This window comes from Myotis daubentonii, chromosome 2 (genome assembly GCF_963259705.1).
Source record: "Myotis daubentonii chromosome 2, mMyoDau2.1, whole genome shotgun sequence".
NCBI classification, from domain to species: Eukaryota; Metazoa; Chordata; class Mammalia; order Chiroptera; family Vespertilionidae; genus Myotis; species Myotis daubentonii.
In genome coordinates this window covers 28,755,127-28,776,839 of record NC_081841.1, presented here as the reverse complement: position 1 = coordinate 28,776,839, position 21,713 = coordinate 28,755,127, and the positions used below count along the sequence as shown (strand labels likewise).

Here is a 21,713-nt window from a genome sequence, read left to right as displayed (position 1 = left end):
GATAACGGATAAAGACTTGGCCCAGCTCAGATCGGGAACAGAAAGAAACTTGGTCCAGCTGAGATCTGTACCCAGAAAACAGAGACTTGGCTGACAGCAGCTGCCCTCTCACTGCAACAGGACTTGTTTCCCATTTCTACCTTGGACCACAGGGAAAGGGGCAGCTGAAGGAAAGGGCTGTGTCAGGATGCTGCCTTCTTCCCTTTCTTCTCCCTCTTTTTTTCTAACAAGGCTCTGTCATTTAAAAAATAAAAATGGGGGAATTTGTTGGAAGCCGATCTACCCTGGCTGCTTGAGGCAGTCCCTGCAGGGATGTTTCAAGGAACCTTGAAATAGAGATGAGAAACGCCCTAGCCTTTGGAATGGAATGGATGGGGTTAAGAACAAATAGGATAAATGCAGATGTAAGAGGACAATAGGGGGAGGAACCTGGCTAGGAGAAGAAAGGTTGTTTCCCCAGGTGAGGACCAAATAGTATAAATACAGATGTTAGATGACAATAAAAAAAAAAAAAAAAAGAACCTGGCTATGATGATCACCTGAACACTGCCTCCGTGTCATTCCTTCTCCACCGACTCCGTCCACACCTTGGGGAACCCCTGGACCCGCTGGGGCTGGACCCCAGCAGTTCTCAACTCCAACTATGTTGCCATGAAAGATGAGTTATAAGGAAAATTAATTTCCTTCTACTAGTTATTAAGTTTATGGATTTAATAGCTCGGACAAGGATTTAGCAAACTCCTTATTTTCATGATTAATACAACCCCTAGAAAGATAATATATACAACTGTTTCAGCTAACACAAAACTTTTACATTTGGGCCAGTGATAATGTTGTCTGTTTTACATTCAATACGCCAATAGTCAGAAATTGATTAATTTTTATGAAACACTTGGTTGGGAGTAGGGTGCAGATGATAATTTCCAGAGAACAGACTGGGCACAGTTTGGGAACCAACTTGATTACAGAGGCAATAAGGCTATCCAAATATTTGTTCCTTGTCCCATCTGTCTCCCTAAGGCGGCACATTGCAAATGAGAAGGAGAAGGCCAAGTTCACACACCCAGTGTGGCATTTTTTAAATTTAGTTATAACTCTTGCTGTCATACTGATGATATAACATATTACCACTAATCTGATAAAATTATAACACCCTAGAATGAATGCTGTTTTAATTGCATAATGTTGTAGATGCTTTATATGGTCTGAATTAAACCCCATAACAACTATATCAAAGGAGCAGGTGCCACAGATCACATGAATAGCCTAAATTCTTCATCTCTCCATGTATCCATGTCCTTGTGCCATGTGACTTTGCAGTTCTCACTAATGAGGTTGTCTATTTCCTAGCACTTTAATCCTGCAGTCACAAATATGCCTTCCTTTGGCCAATAGAATCTTAGTGGGTGTGATAAATGCAGAGTCTTCAGAAGATGCTTAGAGGGTTCCTTTTCCTTTCTTACTCTGCCATGGCCATAACATGTGGCGGCTAGCCTACTGGAGCCAGAGTCAGCAAAGTTTTTCTGTAAAAGACCAAATAGCACATCTTTTTGGCTTTGTGAGCCGCGTGGTCTCTACTGCAACTATTCAACTACTCAGCTCTACCATCATGACACAGAAATAACCATATAAGATATGAAAATGAATGAACACAAGTGTGTTCCAATAAAATCTTATGCATAAAAACAGCCCATGGGCAGGATTTGATTGATGAGCCATGGTTTTCTGACCCTCGGGCTACAGAATGAGACACATAGAGTTGAGTTGCCACAGTAATACTAATTGAGGTCCTTCGGAATCAGCCAAGCTCCAGTCAATTCCCAGCTATGTGAGTCAGCCAGATACCTCCAGGAGCACTGCCTGGCCAACCTGTAGCTTCTAGCAGACACATGAGCAAACCCAGCCAATGTTAGCTCAACTTTGCAGAGCCATTGAGTCCTGCGTGATTGCTACATAGAATTATTATGGCAAACGGTTATTAATACACTTGTTAAAGTATTAATTTTGTCATTTTAGAACAAAAGATGGGGCTTAAGGAGGTTAAAGACCTTGACCATTCTCTCAGGCACAGAAAGTGTCAGAGCCAAGACTTTGGAGTGTCCTACTATATAAAACTGTTTCAGCCCTTTACTTTAGGTGGTTTTGCTTATACAGAGATATAGGTATAGATAATTTAGGTTAATAGATTAAGAATTTTCGGCAGCTACCTCTCACTCTCCACTGATTCCCCTCTTAGCTTTTAGCTATTAAGAGTTATGTCACCCTGGCTTAAAGTTTGGAATATTTTCTTTAAATTGCTACCGCAGACCCCCTTGTGATGTATCATAGTCTATATTGTCCTGGTTCATATTTTCCAAAACTTCAGTAAAAGGAAATAACTTAAATGGCCCACTCTTGCACACAGCTCCTCTCTCTCCATTTCACTGCTCCCATTTTATGCAGGGCTGTCAGGGATTTCTGAATTAAATGTGACTTAGGGCCTGCGCTTGCTGACTGAGGAGGCTCATAGGTCCTATAGCTCATCCACAATCTTGTACTTGAGCTGTCAAGCATGAGAGATTGGTGCCAAATTCAACCCAACATAGCCCCTTCCCAGTAGTCTGCCTTCAACAACTCCTCCTTGTCAAACCCAACAGTTTACATAGGATATATAGTGAATAAAATGCCCTGAAAGATACAAATGTAGAGGTGCTTCCTCCGCTGATAGCAGGAACACCTATCAGCTTCCCACAGGGCTGACAATTCAGGCTGGCAGGGGAGAGATGATCATAGGATTTTTGTGCTGCTGTTTCTAAATGGATTGTAGAGACTCCCAAGGCAAATTGCCTCACTCCTCACCATCTGCCTCCAAGAAGAGGGGGTGTGGTGCAACTGACTATGGAATTTAAAAAACTTTTTTTTTTTTTTGGTATTTATAAAGTAGAATCCTCAGGTGAATGGTTTATAGAATCCATGCAGGATTCCCTAGGCTTGAGTTGCTCTCTGCCTTAAAGTTTAATGTTTAAGGCACCAGAAACTTCATGCCCTTCTAACTGCTGGAGAAATGTCAGGCTTTAGGGTCATTAAATGCTAGTGGGAGGGTAGCTGTTGGTGGTGCTTAGGTGTTTCTTGAGGAACCAGAGATTCTATGACTCTGAGTTAACCTCCTAGCTGAACACAGCATAGACATGCCCAGTCACTAGCAGCCAGGCTAGTAAGATCTAAGAGGTAGACTCTTTGTGTGTTTTTTTGTGTTTTTTTTTTTAAATATATTTTATTGATTTTTTACAGAGAGGAAGGGAGAGAGATAGAGAGTCAGAAACATCGATGAGAGAGAAACATCGATCAGCCGCCTCCTGCACATCCCCCACTGGGGACGTGCCCGCAACCCAGGTACATGCCCTTGACTGGAATCGAACCCGGGACCTTTCAGTCCGCAGGCCGACGCTCTATCCACTGAGCCAAACCGGTTTCGGCGACTCTTTGTGTTTTAATATGATAAAAGGAAGCATGTTTTAATCAAAAGAGAGATTATATAGCCAAGGAAACAGCGAGTAATAATATAAAAATAAGCATTGACTGTGTCTGTCTAAAGCACACACAATGGTGAGGGGGCTCCTGTTATTGTGATCTTGCCAGTCCCATTTGCAAAACTCTTCCTAGTGTGGAGATGAATGCAGGGTGCCATAGACAATGGACTGTATTCTACTCACATTCATGAGATCGCCTATCTTGAAATGGATGTGTCAGAGTATCTTAGTTTTATGCCATTTAATATTTGACTCATCAAGCTCTCTTTGGTCGAGACCCATACTCACCAAGCGTGCTTTTTTATCACATGAGCCTACCTGCAATGTGCAAAGCACTGAGTCATGGAGTAACTTTGGTTCCTTTGGTCTCACTTCCTCAGAGAAAATAAACACAGACTTTCTTTCTGATCATGATTTAGCTTTCAAGGCAGCTTGACCACAGGGCAGAATGGACTGACTTGGGATTTAGACCATCAGACCATGGAACAGTGACAAGACAGTTTCATGAATTCCCTGCCATTCCTTTTAAAAATATATATATATTTTATTGATTTCAGAGAGGAAGGAAGAGAGATAGAAACATCAGTGATGAGAGAGAATCATTGATTGGCTGCCTCCTACACACCCCACACTGGGGATTGAGCCCGCAACCTGGGCATGTGCCCTGACTAGGAATTGAACCTTGACCTCCTGATTCATAGGTCAATGCTAAACCACTGAGTCACGCAGGCCGGGCCAACCTATACTTTTCAAAAAATGTGAAGTCCATAAAAGGCAAAGGAAAAAAAAGTTAAAGAACTCTTTCATTTTTATTGAAAACTAAATAGAAATGATAACCAAATGCTTATGTGGCTCATGTTTGATTCCTGAATAAAAAATAAAGCAGTTATAGAGGACATTATTAAGAAAATTAGGGAAATTTAAATATGAATTACATATGTATATATATGAATTAATGTTATTGCATTGATATTAAATTTCTTGGGTGTGATAATGATATTGTGGTTATTTAGAGATTGTCCTGTTCATAGGAAACACGTGGTGAAGTATACTGACATCTGCAACTTACCTTCAGATTGTTCAGAAAAAACACTGAGTGGTTGAGCTAAAGCAAATATAGCAAAATGTTAACAATTAGTAAATATAAATGAAAGACATATGAAGGTTCGTTGTATTACTTTACACTTTTCCAGAGGCTTAAAGCTTTTGAAAACACAAGTTGGGAAAAATAAAAGCAAATGAAATTACTCTTTAAGTTCTTTATTTCATACATCCATTTCAGCAATATTGAAATAGGTTTCTCATACATGCACTCACTCTTTTTATAGGTTTAACATATGAAATGGTGAACAAATGTTACAAATTATAATCAAAATGTATAACCAAGTACTTTTAGAACAATTAATAGATTTAAAAATTGCATTAAATTTCTAGTGCAAATATAACATAAGAGTAAAGGACATTGGTGATGTTAAGATTCAGTCTAGGTTTCCCCCATCTTAATTTCTCTGCTCCCTCCCACTTAAAATCTTAAAAATATTTCATTATAAATTGGAAATACAGAATTCTTAGAAAATAATAGGGTTATGAGTTGTATGATTCTCCTTACAGGTACAATCTAGTCTTCAGCAATCTGTAAGCCATTGACAAAGTAACTCCATATCCAACAAAAAAAGCCAAAGCACGATTTGGCTGGGGAAGGGGTAACAAATATGAAATTGTGTGGTAGATCCGTGCTCCAACAAAGAGTCTGAAGTGCAGGACAGCTGTAGAGAGATCTGGACCACTTAAGGAATAGAGAAGGCCAATCCCAAGAAATGGCACAATATTTTCAAGGTCATTCAGGTGGGCCCTGTGGACAAAGATGACTGGTAAAACACTACTTTCAAAATCAGCAGAAACATACAACTCTTCTCTACAACTAAACGTGTGTTAGTGAAACTGAACCATGCAAAGACGGATTCATATTATTTCTCTCAAATTGCCTTGCTTCCTTACTTACCTGGTTTTTATTTAGAAGGTCTCATTATATTTGTTTCTTTTTATTTTTAGTGTATTTCGACATATAACAGAGAAGGCACTTCCACTTTCAAGAATATTAAAACTGTATCTATATAGTAAATCTCACTTTATTTTTGTAGATATGAAATACTGTTTCTTCCAGGGTTCATACAATAGCAATTCAAGATTCTTCTTATAAAAACTCTTCCTCCCAAAGCAAGATAATCCTTTTGGTTATGATCTTTCTAAAGACTCCTCCCTCACTTCTGCTAGTCTTACTGAGACAATCCTTGCTCACTCACCCTAACCACAGGTTGCAAAGAATTAATTTACCAATTTAATACCAAGAATTTCATGCTCTCAACATCCAAAGAGCAGAATATATAACTAGCTTTTCAACTATGGGTAAGATCTGAGCCAGTGTATCCTCAAATTACAAAAAGAATTAGCTAAGTGAGGGGGCAAAGTAGAAAGAATACACAAAAATGACAATAGAGAGAAAGATGTGTTTCCTAAATTTCATCTTTATACCACAGCTAGAAGAAAAAAGTACAATTTAGCCACAAGTTTTCTTCCAATTCATGGCACCTTGGGTTTCTCTGGCAGGAATGTGAATACAAGGCACATCTATTACTGACTTGATATTTTTTAAGCACTTAATTTTAAAATCTGATGTTCCTGTTTAAGTCTCCAGAATTAAAAGTTACTGCAGAATCTAGAGTAAAAATAAAGAGTTTATTTTTATAGAGTTTACCAGCTATTGATACATATTTCAAAATGAAAAATATTTTTGCTTTATGTTACTCTTTTCTTTTAGAAAAAAAATAGAATAGTGGCCTATTGTGTTCTAAATGATCTTCCCGTCTTTTCCTTCCTCCTGTTTTCCATAGATTGTATCTAAAGTTGCCTGACAGAGATGATGACACATAAAGGTATAAAGAAGGTGACAGTAATCAAGAGAAGTAATGGTTTTGAAAGATTTAAATTAAGAACTGCTTGTTCCTAAATAAAAGCAAAGCCAGAAAGATATGAATGGTCCTGTCCCCTTTATCATGGAACCACCCAAGGGCTCCTGAGAGTAAAGTGGGCAAGAAAGGATGGAAATACCATTTTCTACTAAAGAAGGGCCTGCTTCACCAGTGACATCAGGGGTATTTATTTCACCCTCTGAATTCTGCTGAAAATCTTCACCTCCAATCACGGGCATGTTAGTTTTCTCCTTCACAGCATCCCAAAAGGACAGGTATTTCAAATTTGGAGAAGACGCCTCCCCTGCCTTTACCCTGGAGTTGCTCCAAGTCACTGGTATCTTCCTGGAGGGAGCTAAGCATCCATCTGTGCCCCAGCGCTATACCTGCTGCATTCGGGACAGGGCCCTGGGTCACGTGGCTTCCATCCGATAAACTGTGTTGGGAAAGCACTGGATTTTCAAAGGCAAAAGAATGAAACTAGACCTTATCTTACACTGTATAGAAAAATCAACTCAAAATGGATTAAAGACTTGCACGTATGATCTGATACCATAAAACTCCTAGAAGAAAGCAAAGCATAGAGGGTAATCTCCTTGACATGGCAATGATTTTTTTTGGGGGGGGGGGGGCGGGGGGGGGGGGAGGCGGGGGACACAAAAGAAAAGGCAACTAAATCAGATGAAACAAACAAACCCACAGGTAGAACTATATCAAACTAAAAAAATTATGCTCAGCAAAAGAAACTATCAATAACATGGAAAGGCAACCTACGTATTTGGGGAAAATATTTGCAAACCACATTATCTGATAAGGGGTTAATATCCAAAATACAAGGAGCCCATACAATTAATAGCAAAAGAAACCCAAAGACAAATAACCCAAATTTAAAATCGGAAAAGGACTTGAATAGACATTTTTTTCAAAGAAGATACAAATGGCTAGTAGGTACATGAAAAGGTGCTCAACATCACTAATCATCAAGGAAATGCAAATCAAAACCACAATGAGTTATCACCTCACATCTATTAGGATGATTACTACCAAAGAGACAGGAAATAAATGATGGTGAGGACGTGGAGAAAAGGGAACCCTTGTACACTTTTTTAGGGAATGTAAACTGGTATAGCCACTATGGGAAACAGTATAGAGGTTCTTCAAGAAATTAATAATAGAACTACTATATGATCCAACAATCCCACTCCACATGTATATTCGAAGGAAAAGAAAGTATTAAAGAGATGTGTGTAGTCCCATGTTCATTGCAGCATTATTGACAACCAATTTATAGAAAGAACCTGCATCTGGCAATGAAGGAAAGGATAAAGAAAGTGTGATATACATACAGTGAAATATTATTCAGCCTTAAAAAAGGAAAGCCTGTTATTTCCAACAACTTGAAGAAACCTGGGAGGCATTATGCTAAGTCAAATAAGCCAGACAGAGAAAGACAAATATTGTATGGTGTCACTTTTATGGGAAAAATCTAAAAATGAAACAAAGTCAAACTTATAGAAATAGAGTAGAAGTGGTTGCCAGGGGCTAGGGGTGAAAGAGGACAGTAAGGGGAGTTTTGTAAAAGGGACAAACTTTCAGTTAAAATATGGATAAAGGACCTAGACAATTTGGCTCAGTGGATAGAGTATCAGGCGGCAGACTGAAGGATCCCAGGTTCGATTCGTGTTGGGGGCACATGCCCGGATTGTGGGCTTGATCCCCTGAGGGGGGCATTTAGAAGGTAGCCAATCAGTGACCCTCTCTCATCATTGATGTTTCTGTCTCTCCCTCTCCCTTCCTCTCTGAAATCAATAACAGTATATTTAAAACAAAAATGATGATTAAGTTCTGAGGATAGAATGCAGACTGTATTACATGGTGACTATAGCTGATAACACTGTGCTGCATAATTGAAATTTGCTGAGAGTAGGACTTAAATGTTCTCACAAAAAAACAAAAACAAACAAACAAACAAAAAACAGAGGAGGGTAACTATGTGAGGTAATAGACGTGTCAATTAGCCTAGTGGGGGGAATACTTGCACAATCGATATGTATATCAAGTCATAATGTTGTATATCTTAAATGTCTTCCAATTTTATTTGTCAATTATACCTCAGTAAAGCTGAATTTTTTTATTTTCCTGACTTTATGACGAAAATTAAGAAAAATACCCCCAGAATAAAATTCAACGTGCTTTTTTAAAATCAGTATATTAATTGTATTGTTAGGAAGCTGTGTAGATGATATCTTGGCTTATTGCTTTTCATTGTTCACTGCATTCTCAGTACATTAAACATAATATCTATAAAGGAAAGAGAGAGGAGAGATATATCCCTCATTTATATTTTGAATCTTATGCAAAAGTACCTAGTTCTTCATCCTTTTACATAAGTTGACAATTTCATCTCTGGAGAAAGACAACAAAACTGTAAGAATCTACCATTCTCATTTTACCTCCTACCCATCATTAGTTTTGATATATTCCTGCACAGAACAAAATCATTAATCCCAAGAAAGTGCACAGAAATATAGCAAAATTGGCAATGGGTGTAACTGCAATGGTAGTTGAAAACTTCTAGATCCCTAATTTTCTGTAATTATTATATGGACTAAGTACGATGATTGACTTTTCATCCTTCTTCTTCAAAACCCCAACACCCTCACTGAATTCCTTGACCAAAATTCACTGACCAAGTAAACAATTTCAGGGATAGTGGGTTTACCTTCGTACACGTTCTACTCTGTCATCAACCCGAAGGTACTTCTTGGCATTTTCTCCTTTGCCGAAGCTTGCACAGTCTTCCGGGTTGGCAAAAACCTATTCCAATTACCAAGAAAATATCCTTCAAATACCAGATAACATTGTGGTATTCTAAGTTATTTTCATTTTAACATTAGAAACAGGCATTCAGGATGGCCCTATGGAATGAAAATTTGGAGCAATCGATCAAACACAGTAGGAGATGAGAGGATCTATAGCTTAAATCTGAATTTTTATTAACTGCAAAAATTTTTTGAAAAGAGAGGCATAAATAAGAACTTCAATAAAAACCAATGTATAACAATAGTGAAAAGGAAGCAAAATGGAAAAGAGGGCATAATTCTAAGTCATCTAGACTATTATTATGATGGACTGGCATTTTTTCATAGTGGTATTCAGGCACCTTCTCTCAAGGGCATTAACACTTCCAACTGATTGCTCACCTGGAAGTCATAGGTTTACTTGCTAAAGATATTAGAAGAGCAAGGGACAATAAATGTATTCTATACTTTGTTAGAATATGTATACTTCTCTTTTTCTTCTTCTGAATTAACTAAAACTTCAGATTGAATAATATAGTGAAATATAAGTAGCTGATTACATTCCTACAAATACATGATCCAGGGCATATGTTCATGTATTCCTTTCTATAATTATTACGCTATTTGAAATGATTTCCCCATTCCATAAAACTATGTGCACTTTAAAAATATTTAAGTATTGTCCATTGTTTAATAATTTATAATTAATGAATAAAAACACAAAGTATAAAATTAGCCTTAATTTAAGCTCAGAAATCTCATAAGTATTATAATATTTTTCCTAATATGATATGAGTATTTATCCCAGATAAAGATGCTGAGGAGATCTGATGGGCAGGAGTGTGATACAGCATCAGCTCTGAGGTCAGGGCTGCCCATCTTGCTCCTAGCCAATATGTGAATTTTGAGTCAGTAAATAATTGTATTATAATGGAAAGTATGTGAGATTTGAGTTTAAACAAATATTAATTTGCACCTCAGCCTCACTGCACGGATGTGAAACCTTGGGTAAGCTCTACTCCTCTGACTTTCAGCTCCTCAGGTGTAAAGTGAGGACGCTAATGAGGATCTCACATGATTATGTGACCTGATTCCATGATCTGATACATGTGAAGAGCACCATGACTCCTGCCACACATCAGTAGCACTCTACAAATTCGAATTCCTTGGTCCTTTTCTCATAAGACAGGGTACCTTTCTGCTATCCCTGGTGTCACTGTGCTTCTGGAGGATGAGGGGACCTGGTGGGAGGCAGCTATTTTACAGCCAGCTGCTCCAACACCTTGTCCCATTAGAGAGCTAAACACAGGTTAGTTGTCCCATTTAAATGCAAATATCCTTGGGGAAGGAATTACACCTAAAGACAGTACAAGGAAATACTTTAGGAAGGACCATGACCTCTAGATAAAAGCAAGGCTCTGGAGGGCAAAACCCAGGACAGGCACTGAGAGAGAAATAGGTGGTTTTCCTGAAAAAGAAATTGCTAAATAGGCCCAGGGACCACACCAGTGAAAATCATTTCGCTTTGTCAAGGTAGATTTGCTCAACTCTCCTTACTGTGTTGTCATACTCCTTGCTTGAATACAGGATGGTGCTCCAAATCTTTCTACCACCTTCCCCCATGCCTCCAGTTTTGCTTTGTGTGTGTGTGTGTGTGTGTGTGTGTGTGTGTGTGTGTTTAATCATAATTATAATGCTGGGTATTAATAGTATTCATTTAAAAAATCAGAAATATACAAAATTCAAATGCCTTGTCCCACAAGAAGCTCTACTATGGGAATAACTTAAATTTTGTCCCCAAAGGCATATTATGACCTGTAACAGAGATGAAAATATCAGTTAATTGTCCGAAAAATGACTATTTTTGTTAATGCTAGTTGGCAAAATTCACTTCAAAATCACAGATAGTTTCCTTGAAAACTTTGATACTCCAGAAATCTCAGATGCTGAAGCAGCATGACGAAAGGTAAAATCCACAATGAAAAAAACCATTTACTAGTTCCTGGGGGAAAACTCCTGTTTCATAAATATATAAAATCCATCTGTAGCAAATGATGGAATACTTTATTTGCAGCATTAAACAATGTGCTAATGGACTTTACCAAGAAAAAGGGAAATTAAGAAAATTGCTTTTCAGAATTCCAACTCTTAAAAGTAAAAAAAAAAAATTTCCTTCAGATTTCTTACCTTTCTTGTCAATCTATAGAATGCAGTTGCAGTACTCATGAACATCATTTTTGAAAGAACAATCGTCGTATAGGAGGCAAATGCCATGAATACTTCATTTTCCATTAGCTGGGCAAGGTCAACCATTTTCTCAACTTTGATCTGGAATTATAAGCAAGATTTTAAAAAGCAGACATAAGTACCCCAAATACCTTGATGGGCAGTTGGTATAGAGTACTAACCACACTGTTTTTTCAAATATCTTGGGTTATTTACAGAAGAAATAATCATTTAATTTTTCTAAAATTTCAAAGTAAGCAGTATTATTTTTTTCTAGTTCTATGTTATTAAACTTGAAGACACCAAATGAGTGGAATGAAAATGAAAATGTAAGGGCATTACAACAAAATAAACAGGCAAAAACACTGTAAAGATAGATTAAAGTCATATTTTTACATCAAGATGAACCACAAATTGGACACAAAAGACCACAGTTCGTGGATTGAGCTCTTTAGAAATATCAAATTATGTACTAGTAATACCATTAATGTTTGATTAGGAATGCCTAACTTCTTATATAAGTTTTGCTTTAGAAACCAAACCTACAGCTTTTTGTCATTTCAGTAGTATTCAGGATCTCAAGTTCTAAGAATTGAATTCCAATTACACCAATTTCTTATTAACCTTGGTTGAGAGATATGGCCTCTCTAAGGCTAAATTTCTTCACTTATAAGATGGGACTTGTAATAGTTCATAACTTACTGGGTTGTTGTCAGGATTTAACTGACATAACATATACTTAGGACAGCACCATTAAAAACCCTCAATAAAATTTATTACAGCCTTCTCATGATCATCACTATCACCATGATCATGGTCATCATTATTACCAACGCAAATGAAGATAAAGAGGCAGGATAACGGAGCCAAACCTAAGATAGGCTTGCAAATGCAAGGCGGAAGGAGGATTAGCTTTACATAACTCTTTAGGTTACTTCACATGCCCTATCTACTTCTATCTAAAAGATGTCAAGAGTAAATTGAATGTAACTATCTTAGTCTAGAGTTGAACCTATAATTGGGAATGTACTCAGGAGGAAAACTAAGGCACACTAGTGATACTGAAGTAAAAGTGGATACGGATTTAAGATAAATCTTAAAATTTAAACTCCTCACATGACCTGGTAGTCATAATTTTTAACCTCTTTGTGTTCTGTTATCACCCTGCTATCTGCTTCTCCTATCTCTTTCACATTAACACACATCTTTTCTCATACCCAAGCTTAGACACTATTTAATGGAGTGCAGTTTCTTCTACACAAAGTTCATTCCTGCCTTGAAAATTCAACCCCTGCATGTAAATGTCTTATACCAACCTCTGTCAAACTCTAATCATTTTCTCCTCCTAGCAATAATCTATAAATTTATATATTTTTCTCTATTCTGTTACTGGTCATATAGTTGTCTATGCGCTCCTGAGGAATGTGATATATACAACATACACAGATATTTAATTTTATGTGTCACTGTGAGTCCAACTATGCCATGTACTTTATGTGCATTGCCTTCCATAATCTTTGTACCTATAATATGAAAATCCTCATAACTAGATCCATTTTACATTTGAAGACAATGGGAATTAGATATGTTAAGCAGCAAAGTGAGGAGTACAAACACACGTCTCTGACATCACTTCTCATACATGAACCACACCGCACTGTCTCTCTCCTTCAAGAGATGGCAAACGGCTTCATTCTGATTCAACACTGACTGAATGCGTACTCTGTGGCTGGCACTGCTGGTGCCCCTTACACCTGTTACCTTCTTTCCTCTTCCAATGATGTTACAAGGGGGCGTTTTATTCCCATTGTGCAGATAAACCAAAGTTGCCTAAGTAACCCCTATTTTAAAGGGTAAGCCAAAAAAGTACTCAGATTTAGGCAAACAGAAGCGATATATTCTAGTTAAAAAGAACAAAAACAAAATACATATGATAAATTAATTCACCTCCACAAGTCAGTAGTCTTGAAAGCACAGTATGTGCGATAAATTCTCTGTGCAAGGTAATACTTTTAGTTACATTCAGCTGCACTTGTTCTAAGGGCTGAGGGGTGAAAGCCATGAATAGGCTGCTCTATCCTTCAGAGCTAAGTAATTAGCTTAATAAGAGAACCCGAAGTCCTATGCTTCTGGAAAGAGATCTGAAATATTGAGGAAGTTCATTTCTTAAAAAATTAAGACAATCTTATCCAGTAGAAAGTGTCCCTATTTAACAATCATTTTAAAACTATAACAGCACGTTTCTACTAATGTTCCCAGAATGAAAAAAATTATTTATCAATGAATAAAAGTTCAGAGAATGTTCTCTCCTTGGTGAAAATTGGTATGGGAGAGAGAAAGCGGAAGCCTTCCAGAACTGTTGGGAGAAGAACACACAAATGTAAGCAGTTGGAGCAAACAGGCAATGGGAAGCTTCTTTCAATGTGAACAATATATTGAGGGTGCACTGCACACAGTTTCTCAATCACCAAAAATGTGGCTTAACTCCCCAGGCCTGTGGTTTTGGGAGAATGGCCAACACACAGTCTCTGATGCCACACCCTGTTTATGTAAGTCTATGACAACATCTTCTACTAACAACACATCCGAGGGCCAGGTGAGGAGGAGTAAAGGTAAGACACTAGAAACAGGAGTCACTGATAGCATGAGAGAAGGTGCTGCTGGTCTAGACTTTTTTTTTTTTTTTTCCAAAGCTGATTTGCAGTAAGTTGCCTTGAGCCTACATCATGGTTGGGCCCTGCACTCAACGCAAAATTACTGAAAAAGTTTTGCCGGAAAAAGTCGCCAGGAGAAAGGAGGGCAGAATATAGTAGTAGTAATTAAGAGGGTAAAATGTGAGGTGATTTGAGTATTTTAGGAACGAGGTAGAAATAACCTAAGTAAAGTAAGCAGAGCAAAATATGAAACTTGGTTATAAATTACAGAAAACAAAGCATTGCAATGTATGGTGTGTTCCTTTTATTGGCCATCATTGGTTAACATAATAGAGAATGTCTCAATCTGTCTCACCAGAGAGACAGCTCAGTCCCCTCATATGGCTGTGTCTGCCTTTGAGAGGACAGAGGGCAGAGAGAGTGCTGAGCACACACAGGCTCTAGAGCCAGACTGGGGTTCAGGTGGATCTCGGCTCTGTCACTTCCTAGTTGTGATTTCATTTCTCCAGGGCCTACTTACCTTACCTGTAAAATGCAATCAGTAATGCTTCTTAGCTCACAGGAATCTTGCGAGCATTAAATGAGTCATGTGTCAAGTACTGAGGAAAGTACTGGACCTGGGAAGTGCTCTAAAAGCATTGGGTAAATAAGCTCCTACTCTGGCGCTGTTCTGGGCATCGAGCATATAATTCTAGGGTTTTCTAGAACCTTTACATTATCTCACTTGATTTGGAAAACTCTACTACAGTCAGAGCACCTAATATTTGTCTCCACCTTTAACATGTAAGGGAAATTGAGGCCCAGAGAGGTAGAGGGACCAATTTGACCCAAATTCACAATTGAGGAGCCCACACTGAAACCCAGTTTTCTCAAGTGTTTAACTCGGGGTTGGTTAAACACTTTCAGGCTGACAATTCAAGATTACTCTGGTCTTTAGGGAGAATTTTTCTGTCAAATGCCACCCCTATCGCAGTTTAGTCTTCATCTCTCAACTGAAAAATATTCCGCTTATCTTTACAGGTTCTTAGCCAAAAAGAGCAAAGTTCTTATATTCATGGTCGCCTCTCTATGCCAATATTGTTGTTATGCCAATATTGTGAAATACGCGGAAAAATCTGGGTACACATCCTCGGGGCCATGACTCTGCAGTTTTATACTTTCTGAAACCAACAGAAGGCTACCCACGAGATAAGACAAAAAGATAATTGAGGGCCCTTCTGTTACTGTTTATATAAGTTCTAGAATTTCCTGAACGGATTGAGGTGCCTGCAGACTTGGTCTCCTAAGAATCAGAGCCCAGGTTCTGGGAGGAAATCGCTGGTGGCTGGGAGGTGGGGGGAAATGTGGGGTGTTCTCAGCGGGGGTGGCTCCCTTTTCCAACCTCAGAGATTAAAAAGCTCCACTCCAAAAGCAAAACCTTAGAAAAGTGGCACTTGTTTGTCACAGAGAGCAATATGCAAATGTGGACCAATTGCCATTTTAAAAAGTGACTCAAGATAGTCAACGTGCAATAGTCCTTTGTTTTTGGACACAGCAAAGGACAGCAAAGCCCCCAAACAACCCAATCTCCCAGGCCATTAGCCCGCAGGGAATGTCTAGCTTGGTATTCGCAGCAGGCCAGGGCCCTGAGAACTCCAGGCTGCGAGCTGGACGCCTGGGAAAGTTTCCCTCTGACCATAAACAATGCTTGATTGCAGCCCACTTGGCGCTCCCTCGACAGAAAGCAGGGACAGGAACAGGACAAAGCATCAGTGGTGCCGGGACTACCAAACTATTTCAAAGGAAACTGGAAAATGGAAGTCACTCTTCTCTTCACCCCCCACCCCCACCCCTAGTCCCGAGATAACTATCATCTCTGAGGCCTTCACTCCCAAAGAAGGTCCGCTTCTCGGTTACTCCTGCCACATGGCTTCCCCCTCCGGGTTGGGGGGTGGAGAGAGCCTGCTGGGAGTTCCAGCCTTAGCCTTCCAGTCAACCAGCCATAAAAATATCACAGGGTCTAGCCCAGGTCCTCCTGCACTTTGTGGTTGTTGTTACTACCATTTTAAACGTGCTGACATTTCTCTGCCTATCAGAGTGAACGGGGAGCACAGGCCCTATCTCTCAGCAGGTCCAAAGGCCAGTTTGACCAAGAAATAGAGCCGCTGTGGGCCTTTACACCCTTGGGGTGAACAGAAGGTGCTTAAACTGCGGCGACTTCATATGCATTACTACAACTTGCACGTGCTTTTCATGCCCCCAAAGTTCAAGTTGGGGGTTGGGGGGGGGGGGAGCTTTCAAAGTGGATGAGAATAAAGGGGGAAAATCACCACTGAAACATGAAAAGATGACTCCAGTTTCCTTCCTGGAGTCTGACAACTGGACACTTTATCTGCAAGGGTACAGGAGCACACCTCCCTTTCAGAAGGACCCGTTGAACAGCACAGAGTCAGCAGCTAATTAGGAGCAAAGAAGTTGCAGGCTGGCGCAGACGACTCCAGCCTCCAGCCGCCACCCACCTTTCCCTTCCGGCCCCCCCACCCTCTCCACAGCCTCTCCCTCCGCACCCGCTCCCCGCACGTACCGTGGGTCCCGTGGATCGCAGCAGGAGCGAGGCAGCAGACCTGTCCCGGCAGGCGGGTGGCTGAACTGGGGGGACTTTCACTGCGCGCGGGCGGACCGGACGCCGGCGCCACGCCCACTCTGGCTAATTTCCTATTAATTTGCTCTCCAGCGCTTTAAGCAAGACTCCCAGCCTCGGCAAGTCCCGCCCCTAAATCGCCTGACTTTTCTTTCCCAGAGTAACCACCGCCTACTGGTTCCCCTCTTTGAACACTTGTATTTGGCGCCTGAAGCCAGCAGCTCTCCTTCTTGAAAGGCCATTTGTCCTATTCCGTGGGGCGGGGACGTTAGCGATTGAGTGGGAAGGGGCAAGCAAGGCAAAGGCGGGTAACTTTCATTTAGCTGGAAACACTGTAAAAAGATCGCAGTGTGGAGTCTTGAAAACATGAAAAGCTTTAGAGAACCTTTAAATCTCAAGGAGGGGAATACTAATTAGAAGTCATTGATAACATTATGTTCCCTTGAACTTCACTTGTCCTGCACCCCGGCAAGGCAAAGGCTGGCTTGGACACATGTAAACGTTTAGTAAAGCTCACGGATACTGTTCCAAATCTGTGATCGCAGACAACTTGCCTCCTCACTCAGTCCCCTTAGGTTCAGAATCCAAAGCGGAAGTGGAGATTATGGTAGTTCAGTTCATTACACAATCAGTTTAGTATGCCTTTTAGGGGGACATTCGCGGAATGCATTAGGAAGGCAAAGCTATTCTAACATCCGCATCTACATTAAGGGTATTTCCAAGCTTCCTCACCCCACAATGTTTATGGATCTAGCTCCCAAGTTTTATCTAAAAATATTTAAGGATTTATGCTTTCAATCTATGTTACTTCTCTCCTGTAATACTTCTCACACATTTACCACCTGCTATGTGTAGTATGTTACCTTTTTCTTTTTAGTCCTAATGTTACCTCCTTTAGACTTTAAGGAGTGCTCCCATAGCTAGCTGTCTTGGATTTGATTGACAAGTCCAAGCTCTACCCCCCAAAAAATAAATTAATGAAAAAGGAAATAAGATTTAGCAATTTGCTTTAGGACAGAGGAATTAATCACAGACCTGAGAACAATTTCTATATAAGCATATCCGTAGATAATGGGAAATCTAGCATCAAAAGACATTAGCACTTCATTTTCATGTCTGGATCTTTTGAAAACAGTATTTATTCTCCTATCTTGTTAAAGGACATGGGAACCTGGCTGTGACACTAACTGGAATAGGGCAGGATTTGAGATAAGTATGTTCAGAATTCTCACCACAGGAGTTTAGTACTACAAGCATTAAAAGACTCTTTTCATTCATTTATTGTAAGGTGATATGACCCAAATGTTGTGGATAACTTTACAAAAAAAAGGTACAGGCAGCTAAAACAAATAATTGGCTCTGCAAAGTTCCAGATGAGGAGTTTTGTTTGTTTGTTTGTTTGTTTTAAATATATTTTTATTGATTTCAGAGAGGAAGGGAGAAGAGAGAGATAGAAACATAAGTGATAAGAGAGAAAATCATTGATCGGCTGCCTCCTGCCCACCCCCTACTGGGGATACAGCCAGCAACCTAGGCATGTGCCCTTGACCAAAATCAAAACCAGGACCCTTCAGTCTGCAGGCCGATGCTCAATCCACTGAGCCAAACCAGCTAGGGTTCCAGATGAGCAGTTTTAACATTCTTCTGAAAAGAAAAAGAGCACCTGACTCATCTGATGCTCACTTATAAAATGTATTCAGACTTAATGAATCAATGAATAAATACTGAGTTCCTGCTATCAGTGAACAATGATTGCCTATCTGTTATATATCTGACACTATCTTTGGTATAATATTAGCACTTGACTGTAGTCAATTTACTACAACAGCCATTTATGAAGTAAATACAGGTGCTTGGCTTGATGATAAAATCTGAAACCAAGATAAATAAAATCAATTAATTGTGCTCAAAGAGTTTCAATCGAGTAAACACAGAGTCAAAAGAGTAAACAGTTGCCACTAAATTTGAGGAAGAAAAGATTTCCATTTAAAAATGAGAGTGAAAATTGAGGCATGAACTAGGGCAATAACAGGGAAAAGGTTGTAAAAGAATTTACCCTTCCTATTCATCTTTGATATATGCTCTTTAATTAGTGAAGAAGAGAAAGAGTTATTACTTGGCTTGCTTTAGTTTGGATAAAAGGAAAGGTTCAGACTTTGAATCCTTTTCCTCACCACCATTTCAAGCCTATATGGAAATCTATCAGGGACACTGGATCCAAGCTTTGGGACAAATAATTCCCTGGTAAATATTAAACCATCTAAACGGGCATTGATTTGGGCTGGGGATAGCAAAGGTCATTCATTCAGCAAAGAGTAGCTGCCACAACAAAGAAAAAGGAGATCAAATCCGAAAGGTCTGGAAGAATAAAGCATTAGAAATCTAGTAGTTCTTGCCTTTTCAAAACTAGACAAAAGAGAAATATCAAAAAGGAGTACCATCATCACTAGACTAGGTTTCCAGTAAGTAGAAAGGCCTCAGGCACTACAACAATGATCCCTTTAATTATCTTAGACCTTTATTTCCCTGAAATACACAGAATAGGTGTCCCCACAATCTGAAATGAAGGGTGCATACCCTCCTTCAAGATTTCAGAAACATGTTTTAAGATTAAGGAAGACATAAAGTAAAATAAAAATATGTAACTTTCTAAACATACAGTTATTGTTTTAGAATTATAATCTATGTTAAAGGTATAGTAGATTGTTCATCTCCCCCAACAACCCTATAAGGGGGTTCTTATTTCTCTTATTTTAGAGGTAAATACTCTGAGATCCAGAATAATTTGGAAGTTGTACTAACTTTAGAAATAAACTCTGGACCTAGCTGATTTGGCTCAGTATACAGCCTGCAGACTGAAGGTCCCAGGTTCAATTCTGGTCAAGGGCACATGGCCAGGTTGCGGGCTAGATCCCTAGTAAGGGCCATGCAGAAGACAGTCAATCAGTGATTCTCTCTCATCATTGATGTTTCTATCTTTCTTTCCCTCTCCCTTCCTCTCTGAAGTCAATAATATATATATATTTAGGGGGAAAAAAGAATGGAAAAAATAAACTCTGAACCTAATACATATCTGCAGGACAAAAAAGTAGCCACATTGAGAGGACAAAGCTAGAAAAAAAATATTATAAAACTCATGGAGCTAATCCAAAGAATATGGTGTAAGTCAAAAGAATAGATTAGGAACCAGACACAGAATCACACCAATTGGTCAATTGATTTTCAGCTAAGGTACCAAAGCAGTTCAATGGAGAAAGGAAAGTAAGTTTTCAACAACTGGATAGCCATGTGGAAAAATACTTCAAACCCTAGCTCACACCATACACTAAAATTAATTCAAGATGGACCATAGACCTAAAAGCTAACATTATAAACTTCTGGAAGAAAATACCTTCATGACATTGAGGTAGGCAGATATTTCTTTCACCAGATACAAAAATCATCTATAAAAAAATGATAAATTGGACCTCAGAAAAAAATAAAATCTTATACTTAGGAATAAACTTAACCAAAGAGGTAAAAGACTATACTAAGAAAACTACAGGTTGTTGAAAAAACAGATAAAGAAAGCTATAAACAAGTGGATGAATATACTGTGTTCATGGATTGGTAGAATCAATGTCATTAAAATGTCCATACTACCCAAAGCAATCTATAGATTCAACGCAATCCCTATTAAAATACCAATGGAATATTTAACAGATCTAGATCAAACATTCCAAAAATTTATATGGAACCAAAAAAGACCCTGAATAGCCACCACTATCTTGAGAAAGAAGAACAAAGTTGGAGGGGTCACAATTCCAGATATCAAGTTATACTACAAAGCCACTGTACTCAAAACAGCCTGATACTGGCACAACAACAAGCATATAGATCAATAGAACAGAACAGAGAATCCAGAAATCAACCCAAGCCAGTATGCTCAATTAATATTTGACAAAGGAGGCAAGAGCATACAATAGAGTCAAGACAGTCTCTTCAGTAAATGGTGTTGGGAAAATTGGACAGGTATATGCAAAAAGAAAAAAGGAAACTAGACCACCAATTCCCACCATATACAAGAATAAACTCAAAATGGATAAAAGATTTAAATGTAAATCATGAAATCATAAAAATCTTAGATAAAACCATAGGCAGCAAAATCTCAGATAGTTCTCATAGCAATACGTTTACTGATACATCTCCTAGGGCAAAGGAAACTAAGGAGAAAATAAACAAATGGGACTACATCAAAATAAAAAGCTTCTGCACAGCAAAATAAAAAGCTTCTGCACAGCAAAAGAAAGAGTAGGCTCTCTTTCATCTACAAAATGAAAGAGAGCCTACTCTATGGGAGAACATATTTGCCAATGATGCATCCAATAAGGGGTTAATTTACAAAATATTTAGGGAACTCATACAACTTAACAAAAGGAAGACAATCCAATTAAAAAATGGGCAAAAGACCTAAATAGACACTTCTCCAAAGTGGACATACAAAAGGTCAAAAGACATAAAATATGCTCAAAGTCACTAATCATCTGAGAGATGCAAATTGAAACAACAATGAGGTATCACCTCACACCTATCAGAATGGCTATCATCAACAAATCAAAAATGACAAGTGTTGGTGAGGATGTGGAGAAAAGCGAACCCTATTACACTGCTGGTGGGAATGCAGACTGGTGCAGCCACTGTGAAAAACAGTACGGGGTTTCCTCAAAAAATTAAAAATGGAACTCTTATTGGAACCAGTGACCCCACTTCTAGGAATATATCATAAGAAACCAGAAACACCAGTCAGAAAGAATATATATGTGCCCCTATATTCATCTACACAATTAACAATAGCTAAGATTTGGAAACAGCCCAAGTGCTCATCAGTAGATTAGTGGATAAAAAAGCTGTGGTACATTTAGATAATGGAATACTATGCAGCTGTAAAAAAGAAA

At 38.9% G+C, this 21,713-nt stretch overlaps 1 protein-coding gene and 1 long non-coding RNA gene across 2 annotated transcripts; both read right to left on the bottom strand.

Moving 5' to 3' along the window:
• Positions 1–4,299: 4,299 nt before the first annotated feature.
• Positions 4,300–16,857, bottom strand: MGST1 (microsomal glutathione S-transferase 1). The gene is made up of 4 exons (XM_059682305.1): positions 16,723–16,857; positions 11,467–11,607; positions 9,201–9,295; positions 4,300–5,361 (listed from the first exon to the last, which is right to left on the bottom strand). Exons 2-4 carry the CDS (start codon positions 11,590–11,592, stop codon positions 5,115–5,117), a joined length of 468 nt encoding a protein of 155 aa, XP_059538288.1. The 5' UTR covers positions 11,593–11,607; positions 16,723–16,857; the 3' UTR covers positions 4,300–5,114.
• Positions 5,528–9,194, bottom strand: LOC132227347 (uncharacterized). The gene is made up of 2 exons (XR_009451172.1): positions 5,813–9,194; positions 5,528–5,751 (listed from the first exon to the last, which is right to left on the bottom strand). It is a non-coding gene; the product is annotated as an uncharacterized LOC132227347 (long non-coding RNA).
• Positions 16,858–21,713: the final 4,856 nt, after the last annotated feature.